Source organism: Salminus brasiliensis, chromosome 1 (genome assembly GCF_030463535.1).
Source record: "Salminus brasiliensis chromosome 1, fSalBra1.hap2, whole genome shotgun sequence".
Lineage (NCBI taxonomy): Eukaryota > Metazoa > Chordata > Actinopteri > Characiformes > Bryconidae > Salminus > Salminus brasiliensis.
Window position 1 is genome coordinate 24895726 of NC_132878.1, and position 23671 is coordinate 24919396.

The 23671-nt window shown below is 39.9% G+C and overlaps 1 protein-coding gene across 5 annotated transcripts in view; it reads left to right on the forward strand.

Annotated features, from left to right (window-relative positions):
* Positions 1 to 23671, forward strand: part of sptbn2 (spectrin, beta, non-erythrocytic 2) — an 89011-nt gene that overhangs the window by 37009 nt on the left and 28331 nt on the right. For all 5 annotated transcript variants that reach the window (XM_072675360.1, XM_072675396.1, XM_072675387.1 and 2 more), the window contains 2 exons: positions 20639 to 20790; positions 21109 to 21282. In XM_072675360.1, the coding sequence (XP_072531461.1) occupies positions 20639 to 20790; positions 21109 to 21282 (326 nt within the window). The remainder of the gene's footprint in view (positions 1 to 20638; positions 20791 to 21108; positions 21283 to 23671) is intronic.

Consider the following 23671-nt stretch of genomic DNA (forward strand, 5'->3'; position numbering starts at 1 on the left):
TACTGAATAACTCTTGAACTCTTGATGACTTTCCACATAAATAAACTTAAGCATGATTTGTGGCAACTCAGGAAAGTACAGACTCATTACAACTACCATACATAAATACATGTGACTGAGTTAAGATGCATAGTTACTAATCATCTGAGTTGATGTCAACAGGGTTATTATTATTATTATTATTATTATTATAAGTCCTTTTTTTTGCCTGATTGGGCCGTTCTCCATGAAATATTTCATACATGTAAAGGACTGCTGATGGGCTTTCGATGTTTTGATGTGACAGTGACGTGCATCATGTGGTTTGGGAGTATGCTCACATTTTTGGACCTCACAAGTATAGCAATACTAGAACATAATTACACCCCCCCCCCCCCCCCCCACACACACACACAGTATTGTATTACAACACTTGTGAGGTTTCTCACTGACTCCAATGGTGTGGTAACAAATAGCACTAAACATAACCCTGACGTGAACCGAGAAGTATTTCAGTAAGAAGAAACTGCCTGAAGCACAGATCCTATGAAAATATACAGACTTTGTGTGTATGTGTGTGTGTGTGTGCGTTCATGAGCGTGTGAAGTGCAGATCTAGTAGTAATGCCACCAGGGACATACCCCACACTTTAACATTCAGAGAGTGTGTGTATGTGTGTGTGTGTGTGTTTGGAGTGAGGGAAAGTGTAAGTTGTGTGGAAGACAATGGATGAAGACTTGCATGGTACATCCATATCTTTCGATCTGCAGTGAAAGGATTGCAGTGACTTCTGTACAGATGCACCCACATGTACTTAGTACTGTCTGGTCAACTTGAAGCCAGACAGATAGGCTGTTGCCAAACTCCAAATTCCCAAGAGTTCAGAAATTGGTAAAGCTGTTAAAGCCCAGACATCCAAGAAATCTGGTTCATTTGATCAGTATAGCAGATGTATATGTAGATGGTATATAATATTATTATACTGGTTAATATAATTGTTATTATTCAAGATTTTAAAGAATACTTTATCTTTTCACATTTGAAACATTTCAAAATCTTGCTTTTGGCCATTAGGTGTGTTCAGTTAGTTGAAATCTTTTATTCAAACATTGCTGACTTTCAGTCTCACTCTCACTTCAGTCTCTCAGACAACAGGGGAAATTACTTTAATGTCCATTTATGCAAAATAGTATTGTTCACTATTAGAGATGGTTCAGCACCACTTAGAAACCTCTTTAGAGGTTCTATATAGAGCCATGAGAGGCTCAAATCATTTGGATGCCTAAACGTCTCTTTGCTGGGTTAAAGTGATCTTCAGATTGTTGGAAAACTGTATGGTGTAAGAAATGGTGTTTACTGTATTCATGTACATGGGTAATTGAAAACTACTCAATAACTCTTTTACCCCAAAGGAAGAACTACACAGCAAACATCAAAAAACAGTGTAAGGCAGTGTCTGGATAGATGTGTTGCAGGATTAAAATCTGGGATTCCCAGGTGGGGATTCCCCATTCTCCCACCCAGCATTTTCTGTTGAGATCAGCCCTATCCGTGTACCCAGTATCGGATGTAGTGCTGCCACTAATGACTATTTTTCTATCGGTTAATATATTGCTTATTTGTCGCGTTTAAAAATCATTTTATTTTGACAAAGTGAAGAAACTACAGGTTTAAACAAGAACTGCAGGAGAATAGTCAGCAGTGCAGTGGAGTATTTATACCCCTTATCAAAGTGTATATGATCTAGTCCTTCAATACACAGAGAAATGTACTTTAAATAGTTGCCCAAAAAAGTTATTAGATATGGGTTATGTCCAGTCAAATGCTCAAACACACATATACTGGCATCAGCCAAATCAATGTAGTAGCCATTACTGACCTCATGGAGTAATTGCATAGTGGTAAGGAGAAAAAGCCTGGGAACTGAAGCGTTTTAGAGAGCTGAAAAAAATTAATTAACATTAAAACAATGCATCAACTTAAATTTTTCATGTTGACGTAGGGCTGGGCAATATGGCAAAAAGCACAATATTTAAATACTTTTTTTACTATACACATGATCACAAAACATGTTATCAAAGACATCAAAAAAACATCAGTAGCAACAGATTCTTAAATACTACTATTTAGATTCCCTCCCGTACTGTGATTTTTATTTAACATCTGCTGCACTTCATCTAATTAAACCAGTCTAATAACACTGTTTTTGTAATAAAACCTGCAGCTCATCCATGTTTATTAAGCACCAACAGTTTCCTCAATATGCTTAGAAAAGTATATTGTTACCACGCTTACAAAATGTGTCACAATACAATAAAATATTGTCCTATTGCCCAGCTCTATGTTGAAGCATCGACTACTGCGACTAATCATGACAGCCCTAATCAGATGCTATCGGTTAGTGTAACTTATGTTGGCTTTTCAAAATCTGCCCCTTTGTTACACTGTGACGAACAGGAAAGAAAAAAGCCACACTCTGGCCTGGCTAGGCAAGTGTGCAAGTCATTCATGGATACTAGTTATTGATTCTGTTCATTCCTTCATTGTTGTTAGGGTGGTGTAGGAGGCTGAGCGTGGGTTTTCCGCGAACTCGTAGCATTACTGTTGCCGTCATTGAAGTCATACGCTCAAGTCATTAGTCATTAGATAAACTAATCTGAAAAGTCTTACTCTTTGTTTTAGAGGCATGCTTTGTGAACTATGTTCTGAGAAATCAGGAGTGTTTGGGGAGTGTTTATGAGTTTCTGAACTGGCAGCAATGGTTCCCCCTGGGTTGCGTAATAACACAGGCCCGGAATTTGTCACATACTTTCAACCTGACTGGAAATGCTGACCTTAACCCTAGTAAGTAGTAAGACACACATGCATACGTAGACAGATAATGATGGTTTGGTTCAACATAGGCTGGCTCTTTAACTTCTTGGTGTGAGAGACAGGTGTTTCTCATCCTGGGCCTGTGTGAGTGTAAACAAGATAATTGAGCCTTTGCAGTTGTTGCCTTTGTAGGGAATTTGGTGTGTCATTGACATTTCACAATGTCGACAGTTCAGTTGTAGGGTGAAGCAGATAAGATAAAATATCTTCCCGTCTTTCTACATGGAATGGTATAGGACTTTCCAGTTATGATATCTGTAAGCAGCATTTCCATGCATTTTATTATTATGATGGTACTGTTAAAGTACTGTCTGAAAACATACTGAAAATGTGTGATATTATTTCACCATAGTTCGTGTACATCGGGGGTGCACGTGGCAGTTAACTACCAGATAAAGAAATCGACAAACTGTGCTGGACTCTGGTCCCCAGTTTCCCGACCATTGATATAAAGGGGCTTTTTATTTAGCCTAATATTTCTCGTATTTATTTACAGATCAGCCACACTAAAACTTTTAATTAACTGTTTAAAGAAGCTTTGCAGGGAAACAGCAGCAGTATAATCATGCCATCAGTTATCCCCTTACAGATGATATATTTTTGTTAAAATATTAGCTCACAGTGGATTTTCTGGTTCTCTTTTTAAACAATTGCTCCAATCAAATACAGGCTTCTACACCCAAATAGTATGCTATATTTAAAGTAATTAGAACTAGCAGCTTCTCATTTATTTAGTGTATTATTTGGCTGTATAATGCATAGTTTCAAGACTGTTTACGAAGTACAGGACCGTTCAGAACAGAACTGCAGTAGAGGAATGACCAATCCATAGATATAGTATTTCATTGTTTTGGGGGCCAATTAAAACTAAGATAATGTTACCAAAATGTGCAAAGAAAGCCACAATGAAGTTGGATTCATTTTCTAATTTCCATATTTCTTTCTTCTATGATAATTTGTACATTTAAATGTATGTAAAATTACTATTCAAAATTGCTATGAGAGATGAACATCTGTCTCAGATTACATCCCAAGTGGCAGTCATCAGGGAACAAGCACTATGTACCATTATGGAGCCAATAGAGAACAAATGGTGGGCATGATTTATGTCAGTCTTATTAACTGGCATGTGTGATCTAAATTTTTTTTGACATGGCTAGAATTTGCATAGTTGTTGAACTAAATGACATGGTTACTCCTGCATTTTCTCAAAGTTCTACAGAATTTTCATGTTGAAATGATTAAGGTTGTCCCTTAGAGACGGTACTGCTGGACACTGCTATATGTTATCACTGCTGCTAATAAGCTTATAGGTACAACACCCCTTTAAATGTTTAAGCACCCACTAATTAGACATCTCTGGTGCCTCCCCTGCTAATAATGGGAATTGTTCAACTTTGAAACAGTATGATTATGACTGGGTTTTACACTGCAGTGCGTCCCTAAAACCAGTAATCGTTCCATCCCTACTCGCACACGCGTGTACACGCCCTCCTGTTCTCTTCCCACCTCTGCTTCCCTTCTGTCTCTCTCTCTCTCTGCCTCTTTCACTAGCAGGCTGTTCTTGCCTCGGGGGACTACTTACTCAAGCAAGTGTTTCAGAAAGTTAAGCCAAAAGTTACATGCTCTTTCAGAACCAACAAACTATTTATCAATGGGTTACACAAGCTCCTGCAAAAACAGAAGCTCTCTTCAGGAGCTGCCTTAAACACTGCCAGTAAAAACCAAGACTTCACGCATCATTATAAGGGGGCGAATTTGTGGAATGTTGTTGCTTAAATATGTCAGTTAAAGCCGGAATAACCTGACATGTTAAAAAGCACCAGTAGAGGAGAAAAATAGTGACCGTTCCAAAGTCCAAAGTCAAAAGGGAGCCTGGTTGGTTCTCCTGGCCAGTGCCAGACTGGAAGCTCTAAGCCTTTAATCTGAGCAGTTATCATTTGCTGAAAAGAAATCATAAATTTGAACTGATTTCTTTCCTCCCTTAACCGTGAAGACATGCTGGTCTGGGCTGCCTGGAAATTGAGCTTTTGCCAATGTTAATATTTTAGTCTGAGCCAGATTTGAAAAAGAATCAGCAGCAATGAATTGGGCGGAGAAGTGTCTGTACATTTTCAAGCAGTTTAAATTATCAAGGTTTTTTTTTTTGTTTGTTTTTGTTTTGTTTTTGGCAACAGTGGACCATAATCAGAACATAAGCCACAACAGACAAAAATGCTCATACAAAGACTCAAAAAAAAAAAAAATGATGGAATAATAATAATAATAAAACTGCTGTTTCACTATACATTTGCTTGCTCTGCCGTCCAAAATCCAGACAGTTGAAATATTCCACTGATAAGGGGGATGTGTGTCTCCAGATCCAAAAGGTTGTCTGCCTCTATGTTAGTCACCCCTGAAGCGAAAACCATGTCCCTCCCTAAACATTTCCCAGAATACCACCGAGCTCCCATGCTCAGAACTGCGTAGGCCATGTGGAGGGGAAGTGTATAATTTCACATTATCAAGAAGCTGGACTTTTTCCCAGTAAAATTTTTTGTTATGAAGGGTAATCTAGTTTAGTAGTCACACATTCAACTACAAAGATAGCACTTGGATTCAATTCCTTTAGGTTAAATGTTCATGTTTGGTAAATATCATTTTGTAGGTATGTGAGTCTCCGCAATCCATTCAAATATATGTAACGTTATAGGCTGCACAATTGAATATTCATGTTCATTATCATCATTTCTTCTTATCTCTTCATCGTCACATATTGGCAGTAATAGAATACCACTCAGACAGTCCCATTGGGAGGTCAAACCTAACTGTGGTATAAAATAACATCTTATATGTGTGTTATTTTTTAACGAGATTCACTCTGACACTTTTTTTCACTAATGAATCTATGTGTGGAGTCTCTATGGAATCTATCCATCTCCACCGTGTGGAGGCTGTACTGTGTAACTGTCAAAAACGATTCAGTAATGTTTGTGTACTCTGTTACTTGCAGTATATTCAGAACTCACTGATCTAAAAACACTATTGATGACCAGTTCAAATGCAGTTGAAATTCATAGATGACGTTGCTGTGGAAACTGGGGAAGATGATCAAAAGCACGTTTTACTGGAGCCCCACTCCCCTAAATGTATAGGCTTGCTGAATGGCACATAGTAGAGATGAGTGTGAATGTGTGAACTGGCTACAGCAGCTTCTCTAAATTTGGTGCTAAAGTGGCTATATTTCTTCTCACTTTACATTAAAGTTGAGTACATAACTAAAGAAGGTCAGGGTCACAACCACTTTTTTCTTTTTATTATTTTTGGTTTTATGATTACACTGGATTATTGATCACAGGGTTGTGGGTTTCATACCACTGTCCGTTAAGGTTCCACTGTTGTTCTCTTGAGCAAGTCACCATAGCATGGCTGACCTTGAACTCTGACCCACGTTTTCCAGGCTGGGATATGAACATTATACAAGTAATATGATACTAAAAGTGCTTAAATTATTTAGCAATTTGTAATGTTTAATTATGTTGTTTGTTACCATATATAATATTGCATTTCAAACATACATGCTGTGGGGCCACAGCCTGATGTGCAGCTGATGTACACAAACATGACCGCTTACTCTTTAGTGATACTTTTAATCAAGACCACTATTCAGGAAGTGTATTCAGGAATATGGCCTCGTGGGATTTGTAGGCATTTGATCTTTGAGTATGAGTGGAGATGTGAGCTGTGAATTCTCCTGTTTCATTCAAACCGTACAAATAGACACTTGTACATTCGACCTTGTCTGTTTGAAATGATACTGTAGGTGCGTTCAACCTGTGTCACTTGGTTACTGTTGCACATAAATGAAGTTGAACTGTGCAAGTCTTAGAAAAGGGACTGTGGGCCTTTCCACTCTATATATGTCCTTTGCCTCTGTGTGGCTCATCTTTTTCAGTTTCATATATTACTGTGTAAATATTGTTCAAAAGAAATTAATTTAGCGAGCCGCTCCCCAAACAATGACATTTTCATTCACTCTCTCTCTCTCTCTCTCTGTGTGTGTGTGTGTGTGTGTGTGTGTGTGTGTGTGTGTGTGTGTGTGTGTGTGTGTGTGTGTGTGTGTGTGTGTGTGTTAATGATCACTTTAATAGATGTTTCAGGGGAAGGAGCGGTTGGGTGGGATTGATATCAGACAAAGCCAGTCTATATTTAATTTTACACTTGTACCCACAAACTTTCAAGAAATAGAAATAACACACTTGTAGCTCAACTGTGGAGCCACAGTGAACACACAGTCAATACCAGGTGCTGTTATGGCCATGTCTTGACCTTCTGTTTTATAACACTGCAAGGTTTTGTTTATCTGTGTTTTGCAGTCAAAGCAACCTTGAAGATTGTAATGACTCAAATTTGGGTCCCCAGTTTCTAGTCATAAGGTCTTGTTACAGAAAATAGACCTGGTTCCTATGCCAGTTGTTCAGGGTGCTTTGGCCCTCACTTAGGAACTCTATAAACATGATTTACACTTGGGTATGATATTCAATAACCACTTGGATAAACATTGATAATGAAATTGGTCATGGGTTGTCCACTAACAGTAACTGTGTTTTTCTTTATTAATAAATGAGAATTTGAGAAATTGAGATGAGAATGAGAAATTCAAAAAGCCGTCCGAACCGTAAAGACGTAAGTAAACTCATTCTCATTTGAAAGAAAAAACAACAGCTACAGTAATCTTGTAGCAGTAACCCGGTGGGTTAAATGCTATAGTGTGAGTGTGATCAAGCCTGTCCGTCAAGCCTCTGCACAGTAAAACTGTAGAGGAGTTGTGCAAGTCATGTCTGGCCCAAGAGTCAGCGAGGGGTTGTTCATCAGGATGGGCCGACTTCTTCAAAGCTCAGCCGCATTCCTGCTCTGCTTCACTGCGACCCTGTACTCATTGGAATAACAATAGTTAACACTCAGAAAACACCTTATTAACCATTTGAGAGTGTGTGTGTGTGTGTGTGTGTGTGTGTGTGTGTGTGTGTGTGTGTGTGTGTGTGTGGGGATCTGTGTGTTTGTTAATAAGTACATGGTTCTTTTGGCTGTAATAGCCGCCCCGCAGTAAGCAGCTGTGTTCCCCGGCAAAGGGGTTGATTTTTCCAAGAACACACACACACACACACACGCAGACGCACACTCTCACAGTCTGGTGTTACTCTCTGCTTTGAAAGTTGGAGTTTGCACTGCAAACAAATTTTGCCAACGTGATAAATGGGGATTAGACTCACAAACAAGCAACCAAATCAATAAATCCCTCAGTCTGGCTCCTTCTGCTCCTTTCACTTGCTCGTTTCATATTACTTGTACCTCCAGTACTCAACAAGTCTATTTCCAGATACAAACAAACATTTAAGAGAGGACGCTTTCTTGATTAATTTCTCTATCGCCCAAGCAGGCTACATTGTTTATCAGCAGCTATGCTTTAAATCAACAGTTTAGAGAAAAATGAAATGAACATGATTGTTCACCGACCCCAGATGCAGTCGGTCAGCTAGGACGTTTGACAGTTTAGAACTGGGCTAATCTTGCTAGCACTGGACTTGTACTGTCAGCAACATAATATCCATAATTACACACCCCAAAAAAACACCTCTTAGCCTGCCTCTCAGAATGCATCCGGATCTTTATTCATTTGGCACCATCTAATCTGTGTGGTTTAAAACATGGTCTGACTCTCTTTTAGTCTGTAGATAAAAAATAAACTTCATACAGCTAAATGGTGAGGCAGTGTGAAGTAGTACTTACTACAGAGCACGGCATTATGTCTTTAAAAATATTAACTTTAGATTCAGTGTTTAAAAAGGTATTTTGTTTTTGTTTGTTGGCAACGTTAGCCTAGCATCTAAATCATAAATTGAAGAACACTTCAGATATCAAACACGTCTTGGATGATAAATCATGGTAAATCATGGTAAATCAAGTGTTATTTAAAGGTGGAATGTACTGTCAACAGCCTAGAACCACAGGGAGTCAAGCACACAGCATTGCAAGTTGTCAGCACACAGTTATGTGTACTAGGTACATAACACTAGGTGTACTATGTGTAGGTCAGTATGCATTAGCACTGTCACTAAGTTTCGTATCAGGTATTTATATAAAAATAAAAATGTGTAATACCATGTAAAACACTGTTAAGCTTGAATAGTTAGGATCATATTTACTTGGTTTATCACTGTATATTCTCTGAGAGATTATATGTAGCAATATATGATGTCAGTAAAAGCTCTTTACATGTTTAAAATATCTACAATTTCTCTTTTTAAGGTGATAGGAATAATGTTTTACTTTTTTATCTATTAAACCTTTATTGGCATTATAACAAGTTTTAGTGCTTTAAGTAAATATATTTCTAATAGAATGATCTTAATACACTATTTAGCTTGAAGGGTACAACATTACTACAGATCGATTGGCTATGTATCGGCCGATTTTCAGACCAAATATTCATTCAGACAATCCTGAGGACTGGTCATAGGCTATGATCCATGTTATGCGGGTTGCTGCAGCGTTGCGAGGGGTCCCTGCACGTTACAGTTCCTCATTAAACTACATTAACTGCATTAAACTACTAGATGACTGTCTTCCCACGCTTGCAGAAGCCCGGTAAAGCCAGTGTAGAAATCCACTTTTCTACACTGTGCATGGAAAGAATGCTGTCAGTCTGACTTTTGTGTATGTATGTATGTTTTTTAATGTTTCTAACTCAGCACTCTCACAATGTTGGAGTCTTACATTTGAAATTCCTTCACTTGCCAGCGTATCATTTTGTGCAGTGTATGCCGGCATTTAAGCTTAAGAGTTTGGCTAAAAAGGCCGTCTGTCCAGAACTGGACTCCTTTAACCATCATTATCTAGCAGTAGGGATTCTGTTAATGATGCCTGGCTGCAAACGTGGCAGCACTGATTGACGACTTCAGCAGAGCCATTACTGGGGCTGAGATGACCAGAGGGGACAAACCAGTCACAGACCGACACAGACTCTGAGTAAACCGCTGACACGGATGGGGCGGTGGGCCGGAAAAGAAAAAACGAGGGGTTAAATTAAACAACAGGAGGACTAGGAGATGAAAGAGGAGCATATAACGTCTGGAGGAGGGGGCGACAGCAGTAATTACACTGGTGTCTTTCATGTGTGTGTTGTGTGCGCACACATTTTTATATAATATACATTCCGGGAAATAAAAAACACTTACATTTGTAGTCTTTTGTTGCAAAACTGTATTTAATCATTGGACAATGACACTTTGCATGGTTGAATCTAAACCGTTTTATGTAGTTGTTATTCATGTATTTGGATTAATGAGCAGATTAGCTAACCTTCAGGCTGAGCATATTAGATTATTTAGATTAATTTTTTTGCAACTTCATGGCAACTTAATTGCCATGGCTGGACACGATGACTTACCATATCGTGTGCATTTTCCTATGATTTTGTTTTCGTAGTATATCCTGCTTTGTCCATATGGTCCAGCTCAACCTTTGAAGGTTGTATGTTGGTCATGTCTGTAAATCAGATCATTTTTGTTGTTCTTGTGTTTTTCTATGCAGCTCTTGGACCACCATGAAAAGATGGTTTTAAAGAACAACCGGAATCAAATGCCAATGAAGCTAAAAAAGCTGACGATACTAGATGAGTGCACTTTGAGCAAAGCGCTAACTGTCAATTCTGTTACATCAGCTACCAGACGTTGGGGGAGGGAGGACCATGCTACCCACCCAGACAGAACAAAGCCAGTTATGCACTATGGGACTCTTGACCACAGATGTACCAAAACAGCACTGTGCACTATCTGCACACTACCTGAAATATATATCTTTTAAATACAGTACCAGTGTTGGCAGTAGAGAACAACACCACCACAAATAGAGATGAGAGTGTCGGTATTATGGGATAATTTTACGCCTGAGACTAGTAGTAGCAAGGATGGCCTCTGCACAGTCTGTAAATGGCTGTTAAACGACTGCAATAACATGTACAACCAGATGGAACGGCACATGGTTGAAAGTCAGCCTGAACAAAAACGGCTGGTTTGAATTTAAACAATTTAAGTCACTCATTGAAGCTCAGTTCCTTCACACTTTAGAGGCTGGACTGGAATGTTAAATAACTGCATCTGCACTTTTTACTTCAGAACTGTGATGACTTTATTTTATTCTATGATTTTTAATTAGATCTTTAAATATCTTTGGATATTTAATATCTCCACAGTTCTTTAAGCAGTAAACGCTGTTGTTTAAAGCTTTTTATTTTGAATTTTCTACCAAAATGACATCTATAAAAAGCGCAATGGTATATAATGATTAGGATTTGTAGGCAGCCATCAAGTAGTTAGGTTTGACAAAGTTGCTATCAGTTCTATATAGCGGCAGATACTTGAGCATCAGGTGTAGTATCAGAAAGGGGGAAAAGTGGTATTAGTGCATCCTTAGTAATGAGCGTCCAGTAGATGTTTGCTCTGAGGACAGTTGCAGTGTTTCTGCTCTGAACAGTCACTGGAAAGTGAAGAAGCATTTTTCTAAAAGGTCATTGGTGAAGGATTGTGAGGTGGTGTGGTTGTTTCCGTGGTAACCCCTCCATGCCTGGTCTGTTAGGCTGCTAGTGACCCCTGTGGGACAACTTGTAGGATTTGTGGGAAATCTCTCTTACTGAATCTTTCGCCTTGACCTGGTCACATGTACAGTATCAAGTAATCCCTCCTCACACACGCGCGCACACACAGGCTGCTCACACTTTTGCACTCATGACCATCTCCAAACAAAAACATCTGAGGTCAGCATCATAAGACTTGAACACACAACATGCGCATCTGCCCATCAGTGTCCCAGCGACTGAAAGAACTGGAACAAAGGAGCAGATTACTGTATTTAACTGTGTTTACATGCTGGCATGGATTATAGACAAGACACGCACAGACACTCATACACACACACACACACATACACACGCAGACACAGACACTTATCTTGCCATCAGTATTCTAGTGATAAAAAAGACTAGAGCACAAAGGCAGGATTACTGTATTTAACCCCTGTTTACGTGCTGTTGGGATTATACGAGACACACGCACACACTGTGACTGTGCACTTCACTGCCACTGATTTTGTGTGTGTGTGTGTGTGTGTGTGTGTGTGTGTGTGTGTGTGTGTGTGTGTGTGTGTGTGGAAGGTTTAATGCATGCACCACACAGCCAAGCAGTTGCAACCACATACACACCCTTTCCTCTCTCTCTTCACACCTCAGGGGAGCATCCCTGTCACAACATGACCAGCTTGCAGAGGAATGTGCGCACACACGCACACACACACACACACATGTACACACAATGTGGTAATCCTTTTCATTAGCTTCTTTGACACCTAACCAAGATACATGTATGGGAATTATCATATGGATAGTAGGCGTGTGTGTGTGTAGATTAACTGAATGTAGGGGTGTGTTGTTACCCCATTTGCTCTTTATGGAAACACCTGTCATGTTGGAGCCTGTAGTGTGCGGCAACCTCTACAATGCATACAGTGCATACACACACAAGTAACATCTGCCAGGCCCCAAAACATGCTGTGTGTGTGTGTGTGTGTGTGTGTGTTAATAGTACAGGAAGTCCCCTCAGTTTTCACTTCCTCCACCAACCATGCAGATGTTCTGTGTGTGTGTGTGTTTTTCTTGGTTTTCTAGTTTTGGAGTAAAGCACTGACTCTTACAAGAATTCTATTACAATTTTGTAGGAAAACTGTAAATGAAAAGCTTTTAAAAAAATACACTGAATATGTAATGTGCAAGTTCGGAACATACCCTCAGCGTATGATTATTCGGGAGGGCAGAGGGGGGAGAGAACTATGGGAACTTTGGGCTGGAAGCTTGACTAGGACAAATGAACATGGTAGAGATGGTATTTGTAGTAGTATTTATAGTGGACTATAAATATTTATAGTGTTTTTCCTGCTTGCAACACCCCTGATCCAACTAATCAGCTGATTAACAGCTCATTATTAAGTTAAAGGGAGCGTGTTATTCAGGAAAAGCACTCAAATGTGTAGGTCAGTGGGCCTCCAGTACCATGGTTGAGAAATGAATTATCTGATTTCTACAATGTTAGATTGGGAGGAGGATGCTTTTAGGCATGCTCCTCCTCCCAAATGCATTTCATAACGCCACATGTGAATGCCAGAGCTCTTTACTCTGTAGTGGCCCGAAGATGATAAAACAGTACAGTACATCTTCTACAATACTTTTACTGTTTGAGGGTTGCCTGAGAATTTAAGAAAGTGTTTAAGCCTGCAAGCTAATGGTGCAACAATTTAAGTATATTTGCCTGCGAGCTAACGTTAATGCTAGTACAATTAATTGCCAGTTTGAAATAGAAAACTAGCATAAAATAAATCCCCAAACCCAATGCTGCACTACACCAACAAGAGGCAAGACTCCAAACACTACATTGGCCCATCTCTGTAATATGAGTAAAGTTGTAAGCCGCTGTGGATAAGAGTGCCAGCTAAATGCCAAATGCATTTTTTTAAATATACTATGTTCTGTATTGACCTAAAGAACAACGCTGCATTCTCAATTCTCGTCAGTTTGACAGAATTTCAACCAAAACTCAAGTGAAAAGCTAAGCTAAGCTAAGAGTGCCCTTTTAGGGGTCCAGTCCTAACTGTCCTGTTAAAGTATTCAGAGAGGCCTATCTCTGATGTGTCCTATCTTGAATGTCTTCACCAACATTTACTGGACATTTACTCTCTGCGGTCATTGTGACACTGTTTTTTACATTTATAATGTTTGTGGCTTCTTAAGCATATTCTTTCCTTGGACTGGGTCTGACCTTCGAGGTGATGTTACCATAGCAACAGTTGCAGAGGCCATGTTGGCGGGCTGGCACAGTTCGTATCAGTTAATGTGTAAACTATTAAAATATATAATTAATAATGGGGTGTAGGAGGAGGAGGAGGTGCGCTCTCGCTGAATCATTTAGCATTTAACTGTTGTGATTAAAATGATTGGCTGGGTTTTATTCGTGTGTGTGTGTGTGTGTGTGTGTACAGTGTAAATGTTACTGGAAAACACTGATGGCTGATGTTCACTCTTCTGCTAATCCTTCAATTACAGATTAACCTGGAAAGACCAGCACCTGTCAGACACACACACACACACACGCACTTTGTCATGTACACTAGATAGAGCGGCCTCACTGGACATCTTTAGGCCTGCGATGCGTACATTAACCTTTTGATTTTATAACTCTCAGGGTGACTCTGAGCTGAAATAGATGCTGTTGTTAATGCTTCAGGAGCGGAACTCTGTTGCATGACTTTGCAGATACACCCTGATGGGTGTCCTCGAATGGAATTTTGAGGGCGCTACAAGCTCCCACAAATCACTTGTGATTTCCAGTCATCTGCATGAGCTGAATGCGGACCAAAATGCATTGCAAGTCTCTTTGTCACTAAGCAACAGACAGCGGGACGAAATGGTGGCGACATTATTCATTCTGTATATTACATTATATTAATGTAATTATTACTGCACTACAATCACTTTTTACGCTTTTATGCCTCTATCATGCTGCTCTCTTGTTTGATTTTTGCTGCTGTAAAAACTGACTTTCCCTGTGGGATAAATAAAGTGATCTATCTATCTATCTATATTTTGCCCGTGTAGCAGTCAAAGATTTTTCTATGAAGCTTGTTTATGCGACCACTGCTGACCTGTGTTGGCGATGAGGAAGTCCTATGCGTTTCTGTTAGAGCAGCACGAGATTGGAAAAAACTGACATTGTGGTTTTTGTTTTGTTTAGCTATATTTAAAGACGATTTGCAGCCGATTTCTTCAGCAGTCAACATGTAATGATCTTAAGAATGACCTCTGTATGTTGACGATTGGTCTGACCTGGTAGATATGGTCATGGAGAAACTGAAATGAGAACAATGCAAATGTTGTAGCATGATGTGTACAATTGAATGTACCTTATGTCACCCTGCACATCCTGCGAGGCAACTATTGCATATGAGCACATTGCAATGATATACTGTATACTGTGCCGCCCTAGTTATCACTACTTAGTCCCCCCCTATATTGTGCAATACTAATGAGAAAGTGGGGCTGCACTGCTGTCACAGCATGTGTATTAGTGTTTTTGTAATGCAAACTAGATCCACTGTACGGTTCTTTGAATAAGTAGTTGTAGTTATTTTTTGACATCCAAAAAAAAAAAAAAAAAAAAAAACGACAGCGCTCAACAGCCTTGTAGACTTTTCAGTGATGCTTCATCTGATGTGAAGAATGGTCACATGAGTGTGTTTTAGCTGTTGGCACTGGTGGTATTGTGTGCGCATGTGTTTTTGAATAGCAGACAGTTGTGTGGTTGCATGTGTGTGTAGGTGTTGGAGTATCTCCTAACCGAGCCGTCTTGTGATATGGATTTGCATTGTAAAACAGTACAAAGGCAGTACAGAAACGGCTTATCCACGCCGGCCGTGTGTGTAGCAGTTTTAACTGTCGGACACTCGTCTGCTTCTTACTGTAGTGTTTTTACAACTTTTCACTGTTGTGTTCAAGATGTGCTAAAACTTCAAGTCAAGAATGTGTGTGTTGTGAGGGGTGTTAGCTGTGTGTGTGTGTGTGTGTGTGTGTGTGTGTGTGTGTGTGTGTGTGTGTGTGTGTGTGTGTGTGTGTGTGTGTGTGTGTGTGTGTGTGTGTGTGTGTGTGTGCGCGTGTCAGGTTTGTTTGGAACGCTCAAGGTTTCCTCATTTCCAAACAGAGTAAAGAACCAGTCCTCACAAACCTCTGAAAAAATCCTCTCTTTCTCTCGATCGCTCGTTCTCTCCCTCTCTCTCTCAATATAATATATCCCTCTAGTTTATCCTGAAGGCCAGAGTAGGTTTGAAACGCTGCCGTTATTGAGTCAGCGGAGCATTGGGGACTTTTATACACCATGAGCCCCGGCACAGCATTGTGGTCCCATGGTGGCTGAGTTGCTGTTGGTCCTTAACGCTTCCACTTTTCAGTAACATCCCTCACAGTCGACCATGGAAAATCTAGGAGGGAAAATGTCTTGTCCTATTACACAACCAGGCTGGAATTCAGTGAGCTCTTTATTTCACTAATGTGTGTGAAGGCCGACTGCATGGCTAGGTGCTGGTTATTTTATACACCTGTGGCAACGGGACCGAATGTAATGTTTGTCCACATAGTGTAGGTCTGTGTATGTGTGTGTGTGTATCTCGCAGTTTGTTACAGCAGGGAAAGCAACAAAAAAAGCCATAATGCATAAGGCTTGAGAAGGTCTTTTCATTTATTTTGAGGGTTACAAATGTTACAGTTGACCATAGTGATGTGATATATGTTACCATAGTTCACTACAATTCCCACAATACCATGCAAATTCATACTTTACCTGCTAACGGCAGTAAAGTATTAAAGATTAAGATTTCCAGCGGGAAACGTTCACTCGAAGGACCTTGATGGAAAGCTTTTATTATCTACAACATATTAGTAGGTAGGTGACGTACTTTGTGTTCGACGACATTTACACAGCTTTGCTTAATGTCCATAACAAAAACAATAAGAAGCAACCTCTGATTTACGTGAAAGGTGCAGTCCTGCTACAAGCCATTTACATGAATGAATTAGAAAAATTCATCCCAAAAATCAGTGCACAAAATCACTGGTATTTCCATCAGTGTGTACTTTAGGTGTAGGTAATTATATAGTACAAGTCCTCTACGCCACAATGCTGGTCGAGCCAGAGAGGTGTAGCGCGTGCGTGCGTGTGTGTGTGTGTGTGTGTGTGTGTGTGTGTGTGTGTGTGTGTGTGTGTGTGTGTGTGTGTGTGTGTGTGTGTGTGTGTGTGTGTGTGTGTGTAAATACTCTGCTTTCATTCTTGGGTGTTGACTGGCGAAACTGGTTTCCCTGAGACTGGGTGAAGATAACATTGTGTGTGTGTGTGTGTGTTTTTATACTCTTCTGTCTATGTTTGGTTTGCATGTTTATTTTGAGTGCTTTTATACAGGGATCTAACTACAGTTACAGTAAAATTCCTGGATACCTACTGATTAGAGATGACCTGCTGTTCTGAAACTTTGGTTTATTTCCTTTCTTCAGTAATGTTCTCACCAGCAGATCAGCCGTGATGCCCGGAAGCACAACATTTACAAAAAAAAACCCAAAACAACAACAACAAAAAAATGAATAAGGTCCCACAAGTCATCAAAGTTATGCTGATTATAGACAGTTGTGTAAAATCGGGTTATTGTGATGTTCCTACTTGTGCAGGCGTGTGTCTCTGTGTGGACTAATCCCTGTGTAAATTAAAGGGTTCAGTAATGCTCTGTAAAGCAGCGTTAGATGCTAATGGCCTGACCTGACCTGCTCTAATTCCACACACTTAAAGCAGTGTGCATCCTGTCTGCTTTAGATCGCTCGGGACGTTGAGTTAGCGCTGCGTTACACTGCTTTCACATAATTTAGTACTCTCAACACAATATTTTATGAAAAGATTATTATTTATGTGAGCGTTAGTCTCAGCACTAATGTGTAACAGTTAAAAGAAACATAAGTTAAACCCTGTTTCACCAGTTTGTGAATTATTATAACTGATAACCTTAATTTTAGATGAAATACTGGTTGAGAATGTTGTGCTAAATGCTGTGAGCATATGTTTAGGTAATGAAACACTATCACAGAAGCAGTGATGCAATGTACTGGATCGTCATTATGCAGCTCAAACATCACTGACCTATCCAACAGTTGTTCAGCAAAGGCTTTAGAATCCACAAGCCCTTATGATCGTTCACGCTGAACTCCTGAACTGTCAGATGTAGAACACACATTTTCTGTCACTGAGATCTTTAGCATCTGTAATTTAGTCCAAATACTTCTGGAGCTCAGTGTATGTTTCCACTGGAGTGTCAAAACCTGTGATCACAAAGATCACGGCGGGTTGTTGTGGTAGATCTGCTCAGTTTTTCCCTCTGTGTTTTCAAGGTTACATAAACTGCGATAGAGTTTCCCCAGCACTGCCCGCAGAGGTGGAAGCACGAGAAAGAAAGCATGATGAATAGATGGGCAAGAAAAGAGACAGACAAACAGGAGAGTGAGCGTGAGAGAGAGAGCGAGAGGGATATAGAAAAGTGACGACGAGGGAACACAATCTGGGTGTTGTCTGATGTCCTCAGGAATCATAAGCTCGGATAGAGAGCGGATTTACGCTTTAATGTGTGTCGTTTGTTTTTATTACATAGTGGGGTCCTAATGACATGTTAACAAAGTCACCTCATGGGGACATCTAACTCATAGTGGTGACTACTCTGACAGTACTCATTCTTATTTATTTATTTATTTATTTATTTATTTTTTGCAACAGAAGCATCAGAATGTGTGTGTATGCACACAAGCACTTGCACAGAGGGGGGTCCTCTCTTTTCAACTGCAGTACGTGGGCCCCTAATCCGACCTGTCTCACCAAAGAGCCCATCAGGATTACTGTCACTCTATATACACACACACACACACGCACGCACGCTTTTCTGTTATGTACAGTGTATATCTATGTGTATGGCTGGTTGTACATGTACAGCCGGTTGCATAAAATTGAGCACCCTTTTTCAATTATGCCGCTGTTACAAACGTTTGGGCACCCCTGTTTATTGTAAAAACATTTATTGCGTGTGTTTATGACTAGTTCTGTAATGGACATGTAAATTGGTGGGGGAGGGGGTCAGTCTTTTGCATACGAATGTGGATACACCTACGTAGTTGCTGTGCTTTCTTTGTGCTTACAACGACACATTCAAGTTTGGGATGTTTGTGTTCTAAACTTTCCCTGTTTGTTTTCTCATTTCATCCACATGGAACAACAAGGTCAGCACTAATGTATGCTCCCCAAACAGTGAGGTGGACTTTTTGTATGTGTGTGTGCGTGTGTGTGTGTGTGTGTGCATGTTTTTGCAGTATCTTGCCAGATGGCTCTAATGTCAGTGCTGTATTGCCTCTGGCCTCTGTTTTAGTGCGTGTACACGCTTGTGTGGGTGTGTGTTGGGTGTAGCTAGGTAGATTAAGTGTTCGCAGACCTATTTTTAATCTTTTTCCTGTTTCATCAAAGTCACACGCACTGTTGGTGTATGTGAGTATTGCAGACATCGAAAGTGAGACTCGTATTGCTAATTATGATACATGATTGGTTTGCCAGTGTCATCTAATTACCCTTTTTGCTACCCACATGCACTGCAGGCTACAAAACCTGCCGCCAAAGGTTTTTCCCTTTCGCTTCTATTACTTTGAAGGCCTAGAGTGAGCGTGTGTGTGTGTGTGTGTGTGTGTGTGTGTGTGTGTGTGTGTGTGTGTGTGTGTGTGTGTGTGTGTGTGTGTGTGTGTGTGTGTGTGTGTGTGGCCAGATTGGCATTCTTTGACTCTAGAGGTCAACCTGATCACATGACAATCAGTATCCCTCACCTGCCGGTTGTTGAGCCTATTACTGACCAGTCCCATATGCTCCAACTAACGCACATCGTCCACTCAAGGCTCCATATGTTCAAACACGCAGCATTCCCACAACGCTGCTGCAGCGTATTCACAACGTTCCCACTGACCAGAACCATATGCTCAAACTAACACACATCTTTGGCACATTACTGATATGATAGATCCATCTGTTAGACAGATGTATGTCTACCTGTTTTTTTTGGATTGCTTCTACATGCTGACTGTAGCTCAGCCCGGCACTGATTGGTAGAGATAGCAGTCAGTCGGACCTTCCTCTCCTTAAGTGTTTAGCACTCCACCAATGCAAACATATGTGTTCTTAATTAGCTGGTTTAAGTAAGTGAAGAAATTCAGTGCAAATTATAAAGTCCAGTTTCAGTTCAGAAAGAAAACATATCATTTACAGTTTCTGTTAGCTTGTTTGCTTTTCTTCAAAACAACCTGAGAACTCAAACTTGTTCATTTGTATCATTTGAATGTAAATGGGATCTAACTGTAATGAATTACGTAAGTAATTGTGTAATTAGTTAATGTAAATATGAATGGAAAGATAAGGCATCTAGGGATTAATCAAGGTTTGAATAATGATGGAGCAGTTTTCATAAAAGTGAGTTGTTAAATATGCATATTGTTTTCAATTGAAATATATTTCATTTGATTTGTGTATTTATGAGCGTGTTTGTATACTTTGTCACATGCAGTGTTTTGCACGCCCCTGTGTCACACCAATGGCATGTGTTGTTAATTTGCAAAGTGCAAACACAAACTTGGATGCTTTTTTTTCTACATTTTAGCTTCTTAAATTAGCTGTTATATGTAGCAACACAATAAAAGTGGCATAGTCATGGTGCATGCCACATTTTTTTGTATGTTAATTATTTAATAAATAATCTGTAATTATGCATTAAAATGTGCAGTGTTTTGCTAATCTTTCTGTTGTGCAAAAGAAAGACATAATGCAGAATATTTTTCAGAAATTTCCAGCAAGATAAACAAGACATAATTAAAAACCTAAAAGTCTACAAATACCTTACAATTAATGCCTTGTCTGTTGTGTATATCCATTTGATAATGGAAAAACGATGATCTGTGCAGTTATTAGGTTCAGATATGTCTTGTTAATGATATGAAATTGGATACGTCGGGTTAAATATGTGGACTGTACTAAAGTGCAAATGAGCACTTTAGTAATCTGGTATTAAAGAGGGTTATGATGGCCTAGAGGAAGAGGCTGATTGGTTCCAGTGTTCTAAATGGGTTTTCTTGCTGCTTTTGTTGTTGTAGATGAGAGAGAAGCAGTGCAGAAGAAGACCTTCACTAAATGGGTGAATTCCCACCTGGGCAGGGTCACCTGCAGGATCGGAGATCTGTACACTGACCTGCGTGATGGACGCATGCTCATTCGACTGCTGGAGGTGCTCTCCGGAGAACAACTGGTTAGTCCCACTTCTCTCATTCATTAGTTCTTGCAGTCATACTTTTACTCTGATTGTTTTTTTTGTTAATTAGTTTGTTCATTTATTGTATCATTAATTGCTATCACTTCAGTTAGGGATTTAAAGGAGGATCTGATGTTGGCACTTTTATCTTAATTTCTCAGCATTCAATGAAAACTTTTCTGTTTTATCATCTGTATTAAACTACTGAATTGTAGTGATCTTTAAAACATTGTCAATGGTCAAGTCATCTATGTAATATCTATTGACCCCCCCACCCCCAATGTTTTTTTTTTTTTTATCAATGTTTATTTTTAGCCAAAGCCCACTAAGGGCCGTATGCGCATCCACTGTCTGGAGAACGTGGATAAGGCTCTTCAGTTCCTTAAGGAACAGAAGGTCCACTTGGAAAACATGGGCTCTCATGACATTGTCGATGGAAACCATCGTCTCACACTTGGGCTCATCTGGACCATCATCCTGCGCTTCCAGGTACAAAGAAAGATTGGGACATCAGCAGAGTGTGTGTGTGTGTTTATGGAAAGGCTGGTCTGATAATTTACCCCTTATTTATTTATTTATTTATTTATTTTATTTATTTATTACATCGGAAGCACTATATACACTCTCTGTTCCCAGCATTAGCATTCACTTCCTTTAGTGTAAACTGTGTTCCATGCTAACATTACAGCGTTAGAAGCGTTACGGCGTTTTCAAGGTGCAGTACATTTTATGGAGTCGTTTTCAAAGGCCTTGATTGAGAAAAACTGCTTCAACTTGTAATGAGCACAATGTGATGTTCTCCATAAAGACACATTTTTGCCAGTGTCATCTTCAATTTAGTTTTCTATTGTAAACCCTGTAATTACAATCTGGCTCTAAATGGTTTCGTTGACCTTTCAATGGGCTTGTTTTCCTTTCTTTTGATGAGTTCCATCAGATGAAACTAAAGCTAATTATTGGAGCCGGTCTTGCCGTCCTGATTATGCTCTGCTCGGGATGGTTACGATTAGTGTGTTAATATGCTGATTGTTTGTTTTGTCTGCTTTTTTGGAATAGAAGGGCAATAATTATAGATTACAATCATCGTATGTGACTGAAGACAAGATTGTAAATGGTCAGATTGGTGTAATTGATTTGTTTATTGTTTGTGTGTGTGTTTTGTTACTTATCTGTATAGGACTTGTCCATGCAGGCATGGTGTGTGTGCGCGCATGTATGCGTGAGCAAGTACATGCATATTTCGGTCATGTATCCAATATTGTTATAAATCCCTTGATGCTTGGTCTCTTGGAGTTTGCTCTAGATCTGACAGTTCTGAATATAATAGCCTAGACTCATGTAACCATTTGCACTGACCTAGCTTTATTAAAAGATTTTTATTAACAGTTTACAGACAAAGTTTAAGGGGCTTTTTCTCTAAGGTAGTTTAGTACCTTCTGCAGCTGGGAAATATATAGAGTTCAGGCTCCATGTGTCTAATTTGATACATGAGCAGAGTGTGTTGTACATATCAAATCAAGATTATTTGTAGAGCGCTTTTTACAACTGGTGTTTTCACAAAGCAGCTTTACACAATCAGTAATCAGTAAAAAGGCAAGGAATCAACAATATAAGAAGACATGAAAACCTAAGACCCCCAGATTAAAAAATCTCCCTCAGAGCTGGAGGACGAAACCTTGGGAGGAATCCCAGGACTCACAAGGGAGACCCATCCTCCTCTGATCTGAACTATTTATAAATTATTGATAAAAGTCACTGAACTACCTGTTGTACTGCTCAGGTATACAGCACAATCCTAATATGTCTATATTACAATCATGGTGTAGTATATCTTAATATAATAACGGGAGTGATGGCCAGTGTAATGAAAGTAGTGATACCTGATAGTGGTAATATTAGAGGTGGCAGATTCTATCTATCTATGTAGATATTGGCATGGTCATTAGGCAGGTAGCAGTGGCAGGCGGGTGTGCAGCTGGTCTGGCACAGGTGGTGGAGGAACCTGGTGGTCAGATTGGTGGGTGACCCAATGGTCAGTCTTCTAACAGGTCGGGCTGGATGAGCAGGAGACCATTTACTCGGAGAAGGTAAAGAGACAGAGTTAGTTCTGAGAGGATTTTATGGAGAGCAGAGAATGTTGGGCAGTATCTGAGTGTGTCTGACGACTCCGGCAGGTCTGACTATAACAGCCTAATTAAAAAGAGAGAGCCAGAGGGTAGCAAAGCCACGGGAGCACCCTGAAACACTAGCGTCCATCTGCTCCACCGTCCACAAACCTGAGTGATTGTGTGCAGCGTGAGGACAGCTCCAGCATCTCCGTATACTACAATTCCCTGTGTCCGCGAACTCCTTTATCTAAGGGGAAACATTAATTACCAAAAGCTGAACTAAACAGAAGTTTTTTCACCCTCGACTTGAAGGTTGAGACTGTGTCTGAGTCCCGAACATTATCTGGAAGGTAATTCCAAAGTTGGTGAGCTTTATAAGAAAGCCCCCTGCTGACGTTTTCTGAATTTTAGGAACGAGTAAGAAGCCAGCACCCTGTCATCTAAAGTAATAATTATAGTTCATGATCAGTAATACGATTCTGCAGGTACTCAGGAACAAGGCCATTTAGGGCCTGGCCCATTGGAGCAGTATTAGGATTTAATATTCAAAATTAAATTTAACTGGGAGCCAATGCAGAGCTGATAGAACTGGACTGATATGGTCAAATTTCCTAGTTTTAGTAAGGACCCTGGCTGCAGCATTTTGAACTAGTTGTTTATTGACCTGACAAACGTGCATTACAGTAATCAAGCCTTGAGGTAATAAAAGCGTGTACTAGCTTTTCTGCATCCTGTAGAGATAAGGAGTTTCTTAGTTTGGCAATACAATC